Source organism: Sphaeramia orbicularis, chromosome 15 (genome assembly GCF_902148855.1).
Source record: "Sphaeramia orbicularis chromosome 15, fSphaOr1.1, whole genome shotgun sequence".
NCBI classification, from domain to species: Eukaryota; Metazoa; Chordata; class Actinopteri; order Kurtiformes; family Apogonidae; genus Sphaeramia; species Sphaeramia orbicularis.
In genome coordinates, this window is record NC_043971.1 from 1,377,500 (window position 1) to 1,394,407 (window position 16,908).

Consider the following 16,908-nt stretch of genomic DNA (forward strand, 5'->3'; position numbering starts at 1 on the left):
GTAAAATCACAGACGGTTAGTATTACTGTTTAAATTCTAATTGTCATGATAACCATGTTTGATTACCACACTTTTAGGGGAAAAAACCCTATGTAAAGATCTGCTTTTATGTCAAATATTTGAGTATAGTTTTAATTTATTACAATTTTGATTTTCTATACCTAATATTTGGAACCAATATTCACTTTTAAAGTCTGTGAAAAGGTCTGTTAGACATCTGTGTGTTATTTATGCAATAAATTATATACATTTTTCAAATCGGATTTTATTTTATTTTTTGGTGTGTTTTTTTGTCCTTTTATGTTTTTATAGTAGGTTAAAGTGAAAAATAATAGACAGATGATATAGATGAAGTTGTGCTGAAAAACAGATCCCAGACATGGGTATAGTAAACATTTGTTTCTATAGTATATAAAGGCCAAATCAAAAGGACTGAAAAACAGACAGAATAGGCTCAGACCACTAAGGGTTAATATTTGAATGTTTCTGACACAGAAGGGACATTGGGCCTGTTAATTTATTTGTTCGGGTTTTTTTTTGTTTGTTTTGTTCTTTTCAAAATACAACTTGGTTAAATTATTTCAGTGTGTGTATTAGTACTTTTTGAACATTTTGAGCACAATTTCTACAAGAAAAGCACTCAGAGAGCGCAGACCTCCACCAAGACAGATCAGTGCCCCCCCCCCCCCCCCCCAATCACCACCAAAATGTAATAATTTCTTCTTTGTGCCAGTATCAACATTTCCTGAAAATTTCCTGAAAATCCGTCCATAGCTTTTTGAGTTATCTTGCTAACAAACAAACAAACACGTACGCAAACACACAAAGCAAAGTGATCACAACACCTCCTGGTGGAGGTAATAATACCGCGATAATAATGATAACCGTGATAATTTTGGTCACAGTAACCGTGATGTGAAATTTTCATACGGTTGCATCCCTATTTGTCGGTTCTTCTGCTGTTATTATTTGACTGTAAATCATATTGGTCTGAAGGTGGAACCGCAACTAAAATGAGTTCCACAGCCTGGACTGTGGAATTTTTACACTTTGTAAATTCATTCCAGGGGTCGGATTGGAACCTTTGGTGGGACACATGTTTGACAGCCCTGGTTTAAACGGTGTCTAATCAGTCCACTCTTGACTCCAGCTCAAACCAGACAAATCATACATGTATGGATAAACAGACACACCACTGTTTGTGAATGAGCACACTGTGTTTTCCTCTGATCTGAATGCGGTTTTGTCGTCACCTCATGTATACGTCTCAGCTGCTGTCTGTCACCTCCCATATGCTTGGTCAGCTGTTGCACATACAGCATGTCTGTGTGGACGTTCGCCTTTTAAGTCCAGTCATGTAAGGTCATACACATGTTTGAACTCTGTCTGAGAACACGAAGAACAACATTTGTACGACACAACGTTTGGAATTATTGACTAGGGCTGTGTATCGGCAAGAATCTGGTGATACAATACAAATCACAATACTAGGATCATGACACGATATATCACGATACTGTTAAAAAGGCAATTTAAAAAAAAAAAAAGATTATTTCCTTGAAGAATTGAATTACAGCGGAAATCTGCACAAATACTAAAGACATTTTTATTTGATCCCAACAGGATCTAATGTTCTATCACAAAATGTTCCTGTGTTCAAACTGAAATTCTGTTTTACAGACATTCCAGTTTCAGATCCTGTTCAAATGTTCAGATTCTATTTGTTCACAACTAACATCAGAACAGGATTGGAGTTCAATCCAAACAAAGGAACAAACATTATTTAATAAAAGAGTGTGAAATAAGAATAAATAAGATATAAACAAAAAGAAAAACAAAAATGAACCTCTACAACATCTGCATTTGAATCAATACCTAAAAATATTGATACAGTACTTTTTAATATCAATACAGTATTGTGACATGAAATATCGCGATATATTGCAGAACCAATATTTTCTTACTGATCCCACGTTGGGGAAAATTACACAGTTGACAGCAGCAAAACAGAAAACTGAAAATATACACTTGTGAAACAACAAATATACTAATAATAATAATTATAAGAGATGATAATAATAATAATAATAATAATAATAATAATAATAATAATAATAATAATAATATGTGGCTGTTTCCTGTCCGGCCTCAGACCACTCCCACCTGATCAGGTCCTGTGGTCCATCAGTCCAATGTTTTCTCAGTTTCCTCCTCTGTTTCCTCTTCTGCTTTCTCCTCTGTTTCCTCCAGTTGAAGATGCGTGCTGGTGGGATGAGTGAGTCATCCAAATGGAAGAAGCAGAAGCGTTCGCCCAGACCACCTCGTCACATGGTGCGAAGTCCATCTGGGCAGACGGATCCGGCTCAGACCACCACCCTCAGCAACAACAACCTGTCAGGTAGGACACAGGCCACCACTTCCTGAGACTTTAGGAACTTTGCAAGTTTAGGAACTGCACCTACCTGAAATAGATTTAATACGGACTTTTGAGATCATCGCTGTGAACATCTTTTGGATCTGCTATACATTTCATACAACCTGTATGCACTGCGCTGGACTGTATAATTTTGAAAATGTTCAATAAAAAGAATGTTAAAAAAAAAAAGAAGTGGTCAGGAGTAAAAACAGGTTGGATCCAGTGGTTCGGAGTCGGTTGGACTCCCAGACGTTCTGCTCTGACTCTGAAGGCCTGAAGTGTTTGACTGCTGCTGTTTTTGTGTTTAGGTGGAGTCCCGTTCATCGAACAGGGTTCCTCCATTTCGGGCCTCCCTGCTTCAGAGAGCTCTGCCTCTTCCATCTCCAGCCCCACCACCACAGACAGTGGTCTGGACACATGTTCTAAGGCCACATCCAGAGAGGACCTGTCAGACCTGGACCAGAACAGCCCATCTGCAACCACACCCAGCACAGCTGCAGCACCCCCCAGACCTGAACCAGGATCTGCAGACCCACAGGTAGGACCAGGTGCACTTCACATCTATTATACGGGGTCAGCTACTGGGCTCAGATCCACCTTCTACTGGGCTCAAGTCCACCACTTTACTGTAGAGCAGCTTTAAACCACTACAGACCAACAAACAAATGACTATCCTATCCTACTATATAATGCACGTTCTATGTCCCATCGATGTTGCAGCGCTGGAGGGCGTTTTTACGGATTTTCCTCAGCCTTCACAGACCCAGTCGCTGCCAAATGAATACAAACATTACCTGACTATCTACTAGGCACAATTTCATGTCTGTATTCAAATGTGAGGTATGCTGGGCCATTTTAGCCTCTCTCTACTTTGAATTCTTCATCCCTGCTGCCATACTCCATTTTTGGAAGTGCTTATGCTGCTGTTCATGACATTTCTACTGCTAGCAGACGATGCTACAATGTGAAGGCTGCAGTTCACTACCGCTGGATGAATTTAATCCTGCTTGACAGGCCAAACAAATACATGCTCTTCCTTTCATGTCTCACATGTTGGCTCAAATTATGACCTGCATAATGCAGGATTAAATGGTAGTTTACAAATGGACAGTGGTGGCAGACAACTTCTACTTATGCTATCGTACAATGGCACCACGGGTACAATGCCGTTAGTAAAGTTAATTCACAACTTCATGCCGTTATCAGCTCAAAAATGGTTTTCCTTCTTACGTCTATAATCCTGTGCATGTGCACTATCAACGAGTTTAACAAAAAGCAGCACTATGAAGGTTCTCACTTTGCATCATTTAAAGGTGTGGGAGACTTTCGTCACCAATGTTTAATCAGATCTGTCCATCCTCAGTCATCTCCTCAGTTTCATGAATCTGTTCGTCTGTCTGTCATTCCTCAGCTGAATCTCTTCCTCATGGTGAACAGTTTCTTAGTTCCATCCACCAGAAACAAACCATGTGTTTACAGTCAGGAGGGAACTGGGCATCTGAGGAATTTTGTTGCGACGTGCATTGTGGGAAACAGAGGTTCACACAGCCACCTGACAGCGGCAGTGCAACCATATGGTATTATATGGATGAAACAAACACGAGGCGTAAACGGCTGAAGGAATATGCATCAAAGGAAGGGAGCTCCTGCCGTTTCCACGTGGCAAACTGGCGTTTCCCACAATGCATGTCACAACAAAATTCCTCAGATGCCCAGTTCCTCCTGACTGAGTTTGTAAACACATGGTTTGTTTCTGGTGGATGAAACTAAGAAACTGTTCAGCATGAGGAAGAGATTCAGCTGAGGAATGACAGACAGACGAACAGACGAGTGAAACTGAGGATGGACAGATCTGAGGAAACATTAGTCACAAAAGTCTCCTGTACCTAAAGTCAATAACTCCAAATGAAAACACTGCTGTGAGATGATGACTGGAGACACATTTTCACTTCAAACATTCTATGTTTTGAAGTTTCATTCAGTTCTGACCTTGACTTTACCGTTTGGGCTTTAATCATACCGCTTCACCAGGAATTTTTCACCGTTGTTCACACTTTTACAAGTTATGTGAGTTTCCGTTTTGTAAAGGTAGAATTTAAACGGTTAAATGTCTTTGCGCCACCAGCACATCCTCCCATAACAATGTGTTCTGTAAAGGTTCCTCCTGTTCATCTGCCGTCTGCTGAAGACTTTGAGGACAGTGTCTCAGTTCTGTGGTCTTCAGTTTTGTGTTGTTGTCATGTTGTCCTCAGTTTTGTGTTGTCAGATGTGTAGATCGTCCTCAGGTCCACCTCCGCTCATACTCTCATGCTGTGTCTCTTCTCTCAGGTCGAACCGGCTCAGTCCACCTCTGTCGAGTCCATCCCTGAGGTTCTGGAGGACAAAGACTCAGTCACAGAACAGTCAGACAGCGCATCTGTCCATGATATGGACTACGTCAACCCCCGAGGAGTCCGCTTTACCCAGTCCACGCAGAGAGACGGTCAGAACCCTAACCCTAACCCTCTGTTATTGGACTGTTCCGGTCTACAGGTGTCCGTAGTCCAGGGCTGTCAAACTCATTTTAGTTCAGTTCCACATTCAGCTAAATTGGATCTGCAGTGGGCCCAACCAGTAAAATAAGAACAGAATAATATAGAAATAATGTCAACTCCAAACTTTTCTCTATGTTTTAGAGCAAAAAAGTTAATTTACATCATGAAAAGGTTTACATCTACAAACTATCCTTTCAAAAGATGTGAGTAACATGAACAAACTGAAAAAATAAGTGTAATTTTAACAATATTCTGCTTCAGTTTATCATTTCCACATGTACAGTATAACTTACAGATCACAGTGGATCTACAAACACACAACACATTTAAGAACAGACAGAATATTGTTAAAATTGTACTTACTTCTCTTAGGACATTTCGGGTTATTCGCATTTTTATTGCAAAATTATACTTGGTTTTAGTGTAAATACTTGAAAATATTTACCTTTACAAAGAAATATTTGGAGTTGTCATTATTTATAGATTATTATGATAGTATTTTACTTGTCTGACCCACTTGAGATTGCATTGGTCTGAATGTGGAACCTGAACTAAAAGGATTGTTCATATCTTAAGTGTAATTTCTGCATTTCACAGATTTATCCCAGGGGCCGGACTGGACCCTTTAGTGGGCCGGATTTGGCCCCCGGAACGCATGTTTGACACCTGTGCTTTAGTCCTCTAACCTCTTCCCTTCTGTCCTGTAGGAGCGTCCCTGATCCCCTACGGTCTGCCTTGTCTAAGGGAACTTTTCCGCTTCCTGATCTCGCTGACGAACCCTCACGACCGCCATAACACCGACGCCATGATGCACATGGGCCTGCAGCTGCTGACCGTGGCCCTGGAGGCGGCTCACATGGCCAACTACCAGTCTCTGTTGGGTCTGGTTAAAGACGAGCTCTGCAGACACCTGTTCCAGGTAAAACCCACTCCCCTGACCCTCAGGTGGAACGGATCGGACCAGCGTTGGATGGATGCAGATCTTTAAACATGTGGATGTTTGTTGCAGTTGCTGAGTGTGGACCGGATGAACCTCTACGCTTCATCAATACGAGTCTGCTTTTTACTGTTTGAGAGCATGAGAGTACATCTGAAGTTTCAACTTGAGGTAACTATGAACTAAGGTTATTATTGTTAACGGAAACTAACGAAATGATCAAAACTAGAATTGAAAGAACATTTTTGTTAACTGAAATAAATAAAACGCTTCAAATGACACCAGTGTTTGGACATTCTGTTTAGCTGAATTCACACAACCTGGGGTTTTGTTTTACCCTCAGTCCTCACCACAGGGTATCGTTATCAGTTCGTCGTCCGTCTGTCCATCCGTTTGTGCTAAAACTTTGCGTGGACCAAGGTTATTATTGTTAATGAAAACTAACGAAATGACGAAAACAACTGCAGACATTCCTGTTAAGCAGGCATATTAGATCCAAACGGCCCCGGGGCTGCTACAGCTGATGGCCTTTAATATATTTTAATTGTATTTGGTACTGTGAAGCAAGGTTATTATCGTTAACGAAAGCGTGGATTCAACATGCGCTGTCTGCGGTCATTTGAGGTTTCATAGTCCAGCGTACATGGCACCAACGTATCAAGTCGTAGGAGTTCGGTGTCATATTTATTTATTTATTTTCCGACCTTTGTTTATTTGGAGTTTTGTAGAAACTGGGCAAAACAAAAACTGTCATATGTGACACATCAATTCAATAATAAATTGTTGCACAGTTTCCTTTTTTTTTAACATGCAAACAAACCCAAGAACAAGTACACCAACCTTCTCCATTAACAAAAACCAAAAAAACCCAAAACAAAAAACAGGGCTTGAAAGGTTTACATTTAGCATACCGATGTGTTATGTGCAGGGTTATTATCGTTAATGAAATGACAAAAACTAGAATTGTAAAAACATTTTCGTTAACTGAAATAAATAAAAACTATAATTAAAAGAAAAAAACCATCACTAACTGAAACTGTATTGTGTGTTTACAAAACTAACTAAAATGGATAAAAATTATGGATCAAATTCCCTTTGTTTTCGTCTTTGTCAATGTCGGATTGATACGAAAGCGATTTCTTTGTCTCTGTTTTCTGTGCTGTCACCATACAACACTTTTTGGTCCGTCACTTGTGTTCACTTGTGGTTTCCAGTCGTCTTCTGGTCCCCACTCTACCTGGAAACATGGAGACTAAAGTTGGAGAAAGCAGCAGAGTCCTGTCTGGGATTTATTTGAATACGACGACAGAGAAGAAGAGAAAAGAGACTGAACTACAATTAGACTAAAACTAAGCATTTAGAGAAAAATGAAAACTAATAAAAACTATCAAACCTGCTCTAAAAATGAATTAAAACGAACTGAATTAGAGAAAAAAAAAGTCAAAACTAAATTAAACTAAACTAGAAGTAAAAATCCAAAACTATTAGAACCTTGCTGTGAACCTCTTCTGTTGGGTTTTAGTGGATAAAATGCTCACATTTTCGTGAATTTGAGGGTTTTATTTCTCTGCGTTCACCTGTCAGATGTACCTGAAGAAGCTGATGGATATCATCACGTCAGAGAACATGAAGATGCCCTATGAGATGAAGGAGATGGCGCTGGAGGCTCTGGTGCAGCTGTGGAGGATCCCCAGCTTCGTCACTGAGCTCTACATCAACTACGACTGTGACTTCTACTGCTCCAACCTGTTTGAAGACCTCACCAAGCTGCTGTCCAAGGTAACCCTCCATAGAGAGCACAGGTGTCAAACTCAACTTACCTGGAGGTAGAGTCTAGGTCAGGCTGGGCCGCATTAAGTATTCCACAAAAAGTTTCTTTACTTCACTCACAACTATGCACTTTTTGATGAATTGACCTTCTTTGAATGGCTTTCCGGCCCTAGCAGTCGTCTCAATCACCACGTAGCTGCTTCGACTGCTGCTTCATTCTTTATAGTTGCTTTCTTGAAGACACATAGGCGTGTCCCTGTGCTCCACAAATAAATATTCCGTCTCCCACTTTCCCTGAAATTGCCTGTACTCGTTGCTAATCTTTCTCTTCATGGCACGTTTTGAGAGACACATGACTGGAACTGGGTGATGGCAAATGTTTTCCATCCATTTGGTGTCATTCCGGAATATGTTTCAAGTAAGTGACTAACATTCATACTTCCCCAAGTACAGGGCCATCAAACTCATTTTCTTCCGGGGGTTACATTCAGCCCAATTTAATCTGAAGTGGGCTGAACCAGTAAAATAACAGCGTGATAACCAATAAATAATGACAACTCCAAATTGTTTCAGTGCAAAAAATAACATTCATTTATGCCAATATTTACATTTACAAACTATCCAAACAAAAAGGATGTGAATAACCTGAAAAAAACAGAATTTGTTAAGAAATAAAAGTACAATTTTATTAATATTATGTCTCGACTTATCATTTATACATATGCAAAAACTTTTATATTTATATGCACGAAACATTTAGTAACAGGCAGAAAATTGTTAAAATTTCACTTAATTTTCTTCATTTTGTTGAAGTTATTCACATTTTATTGTTAAAGGATAGTTTGTTTATGTAAACGTTTTCATAATTTAATGTTTTTTGCACTAAATCAAAGCAAAAAAATTGGTGTTGTCATTATTTATAGGTTATTATATTATTTTTGAGTTTGATACCCTAACTTGCACTTTGCAAATTCATCCCGCGGGCCAGATTGGACGCTTTGGTGGGTCGGATTTGGCCCCCCGGCCACATGATTGACACCTGTGCCCAAGTATTTCACGGTTGGCTACCTTGACAACTGTTGACAACAAATGCCACTGGAAGCTGTCAGGAGATTATCTGTGGTAGCCCATAAGTGATACAAAAGAATAAAATAAAAGCGTGGCAAGACTCAGCAAAAAGGTGCGTTTGGGAACTTTGTGCAGACCACACTAACTCTAAACCACAAAATATCATCCCGCGGGCCACATTTGGCCCCCGGGCCGCAAGTTTGAGACGCCTGGTTTAGAGGGTCTAGTTCTTTTTTAATACTCGGAGTTTGTGAGATGGAGAACAACCACTTGTCCAAGTGTAGACCATGCAGCGACAGTGGAGACTGAAAAGTGGAGTCCCACTCTGCAGTACCATCAGTGTCCACCAGGGGGGCTCCAGTGAGTCCACCCTCGTGGACCTGTATGTTCAAATATGGAACTTCGCAGCAGGAATAACCATGTTCACAGTCTGGTATAGTTTGGATCTACATATTTAATTTCCTCCTCTGCGGTAGATGTACAGTGATGAATTTGTATGTTTGGATTATGTTGAATCCAAAACGTCTGAATAATTAAAGGTGTGGCCTTTGGGATTGACAGTTAGCAACACCTGACCTCTGATTTGACCCAGTCAAAGAAAAAACAGAGCAAAGCAAAACCTCTGAAAACAGGTTCAGGTTCATGAGAACAGAAAACAGAAAAACCAATGGAGGAAAAAGACACAGCTGAGAAAATAACTGGGTCCAAATCTGACAAGTGTGTGTGTGTGTGTGTGTGTGTGTGTGTGTGTGTGTGTGTGTGTGTGTGTGTGTGTGTGTGTGTGTGTGTGCAGAATGCCTTCCCAGTGTCAGGTCAGCTCTACACCACCCACCTCCTGTCCTTAGAGGCTCTGCTGACTGTGATTGACAGCACTGAGGCCCACTGCCAGGCCCAGGTCCTCAACAGCACTGACCAATCACAAACCCTGCAGCCAGAGGAGGACGCCAGCAAGGACGGGACGGACACCAGTGGTAAAAGACCGAACCCTAACCCTAGACCCACCTACTGTCCCCCTAACTCTAACCCTAACCCTAGACCCACCTACTGTCCCCCTAACTCTAACCCTAGACCCACCTACTGTCCCCCTAACTCTAACCCTAACCCTAGACCCACCTACTGTCCCCCTAACCCTAACCCTAACCCTAGACCCACCTACTGTCCCCCTAACTCTAACCCTAGACCCACCTACTGTCCCCCTAACTCTAACCCTAGACCCACCTACTGTCCCCCTAACTCTAACCCTAACCCTAGACCCACCTACTGTCCCCCTAACTCTAACCCTAACCCTAGACCCACCTACTGTCCCTCTAACCCTAACCCTAGACCCACCTACTGTCCCCCTAACTCTAACCCTAACCCTAGACCCACCTACTGTCCCCCTAACTCTAACCCTAACCCTAGACCCACCTACTGTCCCCCTAACTCTAACCCTAGACCCACCTACTGTCCCCCTAACTCTAACCCTAACCCTAGACCCACCTACTGTCCCCCTAACTCTAACCCTAACCCTAGACCCACCTACTGTCCCCCTAACTCTAACCCTAGACCCACCTACTGTCCCCCTAACTCTAACCCTAGACCCACCTACTGTCCCCCTAACTCTAACCCTAACCCTAGACCCACCTACTGTCCCCCTAACTCTAACCCTAACCCTAGACCCACCTACTGTCCCTCTAACCCTAACCCTAGACCCACCTACTGTCCCCCTAACCCTAACCCTAGACCCACCTACTGTCCCCCTAACCCTAACCCTAACCCTAGACCCACCTACTGTCCCCCTAACCCTAACCCTAACCCTAACCCTAGACCCACCTACTGTCCCCCTAACTCTAACCCTAACCCTAGACCCACCTACTGTCCCCCTAACCCTAACCCTAGACCTACCTACTGTCCCCCTAACCCTAACCCTATCCCTAGACCCACCTACTGTCCCCCTAACCCTAACCCTAGACCCACCTACTGTCCCCCTAACCCTAACCCTAACCCTAGACCCACCTACTGTCCCCCTAACCCTAACCCTAACCCTAGACCCACCTACTGTCCCCCTAACCCTAACCCTAGACCCACCTACTGTCCCCCTAACCCTAACCCTAGACCCACCTACTGTCCCCCTAACCCTAACCCTAGACCCACCTCCTGTCCCCCTAACTCTAACCCTAACCCTAGACCCACCTACTGTCCCCCTAACCCTAACCCTAGACCCACCTACTGTCCCCCTAACCCTAACCCTTACCCTAGACCCACCTACTGTCCCCCTAACTCTAACCCTAACCCTAGACCCACCTACTGTCCCCCTAACCCTAACCCTAGACCCACCTACTGTCCCCCTAACCCTAACCCTAACCCTAGACCCACCTACTGTCCCCCTAACCCTAACCCTAACCCTAGACCCACCTACTGTCCCCCTAACTCTAACCCTAACCCTAGACCCACCTACTGTCCCCCTAACCCTAACCCTAGACCCACCTCCTGTCCCCCTAACTCTAACCCTAACCCTAGACCCACCTACTGTCCCCCTAACCCTAACCCTAACCCTAGACCCACCTACTGTCCCCCTAACCCTAACCCTTACCCTAGACCCACCTACTGTCCCCCTAACTCTAACCCTAACCCTAGACCCACCTACTGTCCCCCTAACCCTAACCCTAGACCCACCTCCTGTCCCCCTAACTCTAACCCTAACCCTAGACCCACCTACTGTCCCCCTAACTCTAACCCTAACCCTAGACCCACCTACTGTCCCCCTAACCCTAACCCTAGACCCACCTCCTGTCCCCCTAACCCTAACCCTAACCCTAGACCCACCTACTGTCCCCCTAACTCTAACCCTAACCCTAGACCCACCTCCTGTCCCCCTAACTCTAACCCTAACCCTAGACCCACCTCCTGTCCCCCTAACTCTAACCCTAACCCTAGACCCACCTACTGTCCCCCTAACCCTAACCCTAGACCCACCTCCTGTCCCCCTAACTCTAACCCTAACCCTAGACCCACCTACTGTCCCCCTAACCCTAACCCTAGACCCACCTCCTGTCCCCCTAACTCTAACCCTAACCCTAGACCCACCTACTGTCCCCCTAACCCTAACCCTAACCCTAGACCCACCTACTGTCCCCCTAACCCTAACCCTAGACCCACCTACTGTCCCCCTAACCCTAACCCTAACCCTAACCCTAGACCCACCTCCTGTCCCCCTAACTCTAACCCTAACCCTAGACCCACCTCCTGTCCCCCTAACTCTAACCCTAACCCTAGACCCACCTACTGTCCCCCTAACCCTCTGTCCCCTTTGTCAAACTAACAATCCCAACTTTATCTTATTTAAGGCCCTTAAAGCTGATTTGTTACTGTGTCTGTTGATCATGTAACACCCCCCCCGCCCCATTTATTAGCGTCATTACTTTGAAATGGTTCATATTTGTCTAAACCCTCTTTTCTTCGTCTGTGCTTCATTTCTTTGTGTTTTTGTCCCTAATAGTTCAGACAGTTTGAATCTGAACCCTCCAGCTGCTGCTACATTATCTGTAGTCATTTGGACAAAAATCCAGTTGAATTCTACAACCTGTTTGAATTCCTGCTTAATTTGTTGTGTCTATAACTAGTTACGACATTTGCACATATTGGTTTTATTTTTTTCATTATTTTGCTCGATTTTAATTCGGTTTTGTTCATTTTTTGTTGTTTTTCTCAATTTTCATTCGGTTTTGTTAATTTTTTTTCATTATTTTGTCAATTTCTGTTCAGTTTTGTTCATTTTTTTTCATTATTTTTTCAATTTCTGTTCAGTTTTGTTCATTTTTTTCATTATTTTGCTCGAGTTTTGTTCAGCTTTGTTCATTTGAATTCCTTCTTAATTAGTTGCATCTCTAACTCGTTCCGTCTCCACATTTGCTCATATCAGGTCCAGACTTCAGATGAACATTTCTCCAGTTTTTCTCTGTAATTGTTTGTCGTCATCAGCGGTTGTAGTCCAGACTGAAAATATGTCCAACCTTGGAGCCCATTACCTAAAATGTTCAGTTGTTGGTTGAACAGGACAGAGCAGCACAGCCAATCACCTGGAAGGGGCGGGGCCTGAAGTGTCTCCTGTGCATTTAAAGGGCCAGCGCTCCAAACCACCTTTCTGGTGTCATTAGTCAGAAATAGGGTTGAAGATGGACCTGTGGAGTTGAATGAATGAAGAATTCAGAGCCAAGCGGAGCATTTACAGTTTATGGAGACCACAGGGAAAGGAGGGAAAAGAGAGAATTACATAAAAAAAGACTAATATCACTGCTTTAAAACTGCATATGATGTTTGTCATCAATTTTAGGATTTATTCAGTTTTTCTGCCATATTTCAAGGTTATTTTGGTTAATTTTTTCCTTATTTTTCCAGTATTTTGCTCATGATATTCTCATTTTAAAAGTTTTTGAACATTTTATCCTATGAATAATTGAGATAAAAAGTGCATTTTACACCAATCATTTACATTTATTGATAGGATTAGTGGGTCCAAAGTTATTAATTAATATAAATATGTAGATGTGTTTGGTCAACGGTGGCTGTTTGGGCCTTTAAGGGTTAAGGTGGAAATTCAGGAGATTCATATCAAATAGAAAAAGAAAAAGACAAGAGTGAAATGAATGAAGAATTCAGAGCCAAACAGCATTTACAGTTTATGGAGACCACAGGGAAATGTTGGAAAAGGAAGAAGAACATTTAAAAAAAGACTAATATCACTGCTTTAAAAAGAACAGTCATCATGATTATTCTGTTCCTATTTTGTTTTATTTATTTATTTTTTTATGTTGCCTTCAGATGTTCACAGACTGAGCAGCACTAATGGACCGACTCCTTCCCAAAGTGACAGTTCCCCAGTGTGTCCACCCACCAGTGGACATCTGATGGCAGACAAAATGAGACTGGGTCGGCAGGATCAAGGAGACAATGACATCGGTAAGAGTTCTAAACATGTTCATACAGAGCCTGAGTAGAAGTCCAGCTCATACATGATCATTCTGACATTCAGGTGAGAAAAGAGCCTCGAAGAAGCCTCAGCGTTTCTCCTCATCTTTACCCGATTCCCAGGAGTTGATGGAAATCAGAACCAAGAAAAAGGTGAGTAGCTTTCACAGACTTTGACCCCTGAGCCAAGGGTCCAGGTAAAGGTGAACATATTAAAGTCCACAGTGCAGACGTGTGCTACCAAATGTTCACGGTGGTTTTGTTTCAGCTGCTGATCACCGGCACAGAACAGTTTAACCAGAAGCCAAAGAAAGGGATCCAGTTCCTGCAGGAGAAGGGTCTGCTCAGAGACCCCATGGACAACAACCAGGTGGCCCAGTGGCTCCGAGAAAACCCACGCCTCGACAAGAAGATGATCGGGGAGTACATCAGCGACCGCAAGAACATGGAGCTCCTGGACAGCTTCGTCAAGTAGGCCGAACACATGCACTGACCCTAACCCTTATAGAAGGACTGACCTGTATGTGGAATGATGATGTCACTGGTTTCCTGTGTGCAGTACATTCACCTTCCAGGGCCTTCGCATCGACGAGGCCCTGCGGCTCTACCTGGAGGCCTTCAGACTCCCAGGAGAAGCCCCGGTCATCCAGAGACTCCTGGAAACATTCACTGACAACTGGCATGTAAGGAACATTTACACTGCTGCTCCAAAAACCAGCCCAGATCTGTCCATGTTAGACTGCAACAGCTGGACAGGGACCCTAACCCTAACCCCAACCCTAAACCTGGAGGAGAACCCAGAGGAGCCCAGAATATTTGGAGGGAAACCATGTCATGATTCATGACCTTCTTTGGTTAATTTGCTGCTTTGGTAAACAGACAATTTCAAAATAGTCATTTTAAGTGAAAAGACTCGTTTCTTTGTTGCAAATTTACCATTTTAATCTCTGAGGATTTAACGGAATATTGAGTTTTTTTCACATTAACTTATAGAAGCATATTGCATTCACACAAAAAAAATTTGGCTCTGTTTTTCCAAATTAACAAGATAATTATCTCGTAATTATGAGAAAAAATAAGTTTTAAAAAAATGTGGCTCTTTTTTTCTGAATTAATGAGAAACTGTTTTCGGAAAAAAATTAAATTCACCTCAGCAAAACAGAGCTGAATTTATTTTTTGTGTGAGTGCAATACGCTTCTGTATGAACTAGTACTTTAATCTCAGAAAATATCCAAATTCTTTCAGTTCAGATGTTTGCCAGTTTAATCTGGAGAATACTGATATTTTTTCATGCAGATGTACCACCTCTGGTTCAGGTTAGTGCACATCCATAGGGTTTGGGTTAGGGAACATCCATAGGGTTAGCGTTGGGGTCAGGGTTAGGGTTAGGGTTCGGGTTAGTGCAGATCTCCTTCCGCAGTCCTCAGTCCAGTTGGTGTGAAGGTGTTGACGGTATAAATCAAACACTCACATGATTAACCCAGCAGATTATAGGTTCAGGATGACATAAGGACATAACTCACACTGACACACAGATTCAGAAGGATGGGGGGGGGGGTCTGAAAATAACCCCCAGAGCCATGTGACCTGGAAACTATTCCTACTAATGTCCTTTTCTTAGGCCCACTGTTCACACACACAGTTGATGGGTCATTGTAGGCAGTGGCTCTGTCACTGTGTTCTCCACTGAAGAACCAAGGGTAGAACCAGGACCCAGAAAGTGGTCTGAGGAAGAAGGGTTAGGGTTAGGGGCTTTAAGCCTTATGGGGGACTGCTGGACAGAACCACAGTGTCCACATATACAGAAGATGAAGCAAAGGAACCACGAACTGAAGCATTTAGTGTTTGAGCTGAGAGCGAAAACAAATTAAAAACCAAACAGACAAAGAATGAAAACACAATAGAATATGAACCAGTGCATCTGACTAAGGCCAACCCAACCCGACCCAGTCAGACCGACCCCACAGGAACATGCATGTGTGTCATCTGCTGTGTTTGTTTGTTGGTGTGTTTGTAGAAAGTCAACGGCTCTCCTTTCATGACTAACGATGCTGGCTTTGCCTTGGCCTACGCTGTGATCATGCTGAACACCGACCAACACAACCACAACGTACGCAAACAGAACATCCCCATGACAGTAGAGGTGAGACACACACACACAAGAAAAACACACACACAGAAACACACACACACAGAAATAACAGGAGAAATAAAAGAGGAAATAAAGAGGTAATGTTCCATTATTAGACACTGATGCTTTGGTATTAGGTTAATGTAACCCTACAGATTTGTAGACCAGTTGTTAACACATTGGTTCTTTTCTTTTTCCTGTTCTGTTTATCTTTGGTCCATTTCGTATCATTCTCTGGGTCTGAGCAGTGAAACGTTCATAAAGTTCATTAATGGTGTAACTTCAGTCCGGTGGTGGACCCGGTGGTGGACCTGGTGGTGGACCCGGTGTGTCCTCACCATTGACAGATGTCTGTAAATAGATGTGATGGTCATGGGGGCGGGGGGGGCTGATGCTGGGGGTGCATACTGGTCCCATTTCTAAAATAAGTGCGGTGCCGACACATGCTGCACTGAATGCTGCACATATCAAGCCTCTAAGTAAGTGAAGTGTTAGGCGCCACTTTTATTGGCCCGCTCCGAACTATTGTGTGGAGCGTCTGGTGTCGTCTGAGCCTCAGGTCAACAAGGCATCTGCAGTAACCACAGCTGACCTGTGGGAAATGTGTGGAGAGGATGGAAGAGCACACAGCAGCAGCAGCAGCAGCTGGAGGACCACTGAGGTCTGAGGAGTGGAGCAGGAAGGTTCAGCAAACTGAGGAAAGGGAAGGGAAAGGAAAGTGCTGCTGTTGTCTGTCAGTGACAGTGGCCCACCCACTGACTGTGTTTAGTCTCCAACAGCTGTCAATCACACACACAGAGCTGGCCCCCCCCCATGGCATTGCCCCAGCTGTGTCCAGTTCTGCTGGAACCACACAGACCAGGGTCATGTGTCCAGTTCTGCTGGTACCACACAGACCAGGGTCAGACCATCAGACACAGGTGACAGGAACATGACAAACCCTCTGCTTTAACTCTAACTTTTGCTACAAACCAGTTTACCACCTAACGATCAACAACAAAGAACTCAGAAAACACCTCAGAATATCCAGAATGATTTGTCATCGTTCTGTGGTTCAGTAAATTAGACCGATAGAACCAGTCCTGGTCCACCTCCTGCTCTCTC

General features: G+C 43.2%; 1 protein-coding gene across 1 annotated transcript in view; it reads left to right on the forward strand.

Moving 5' to 3' along the window:
• gbf1 (golgi brefeldin A resistant guanine nucleotide exchange factor 1) overlaps positions 1-16,908 on the forward strand; it is a 130,636-nt gene that overhangs the window by 83,465 nt on the left and 30,263 nt on the right. The window contains exons 9-22 of the mRNA XM_030156528.1: positions 2,251-2,398; positions 2,725-2,954; positions 4,745-4,898; positions 5,658-5,869; positions 5,960-6,058; positions 7,472-7,666; positions 9,519-9,696; positions 13,526-13,663; positions 13,737-13,825; positions 13,941-14,143; positions 14,232-14,355; positions 15,691-15,816; positions 16,418-16,465; positions 16,603-16,724. Of these exons, the coding sequence (XP_030012388.1) occupies positions 2,251-2,398; positions 2,725-2,954; positions 4,745-4,898; positions 5,658-5,869; positions 5,960-6,058; positions 7,472-7,666; positions 9,519-9,696; positions 13,526-13,663; positions 13,737-13,825; positions 13,941-14,143; positions 14,232-14,355; positions 15,691-15,816; positions 16,418-16,465; positions 16,603-16,724 (2,066 nt within the window). The remainder of the gene's footprint in view (positions 1-2,250; positions 2,399-2,724; positions 2,955-4,744; positions 4,899-5,657; positions 5,870-5,959; positions 6,059-7,471; positions 7,667-9,518; positions 9,697-13,525; positions 13,664-13,736; positions 13,826-13,940; positions 14,144-14,231; positions 14,356-15,690; positions 15,817-16,417; positions 16,466-16,602; positions 16,725-16,908) is intronic.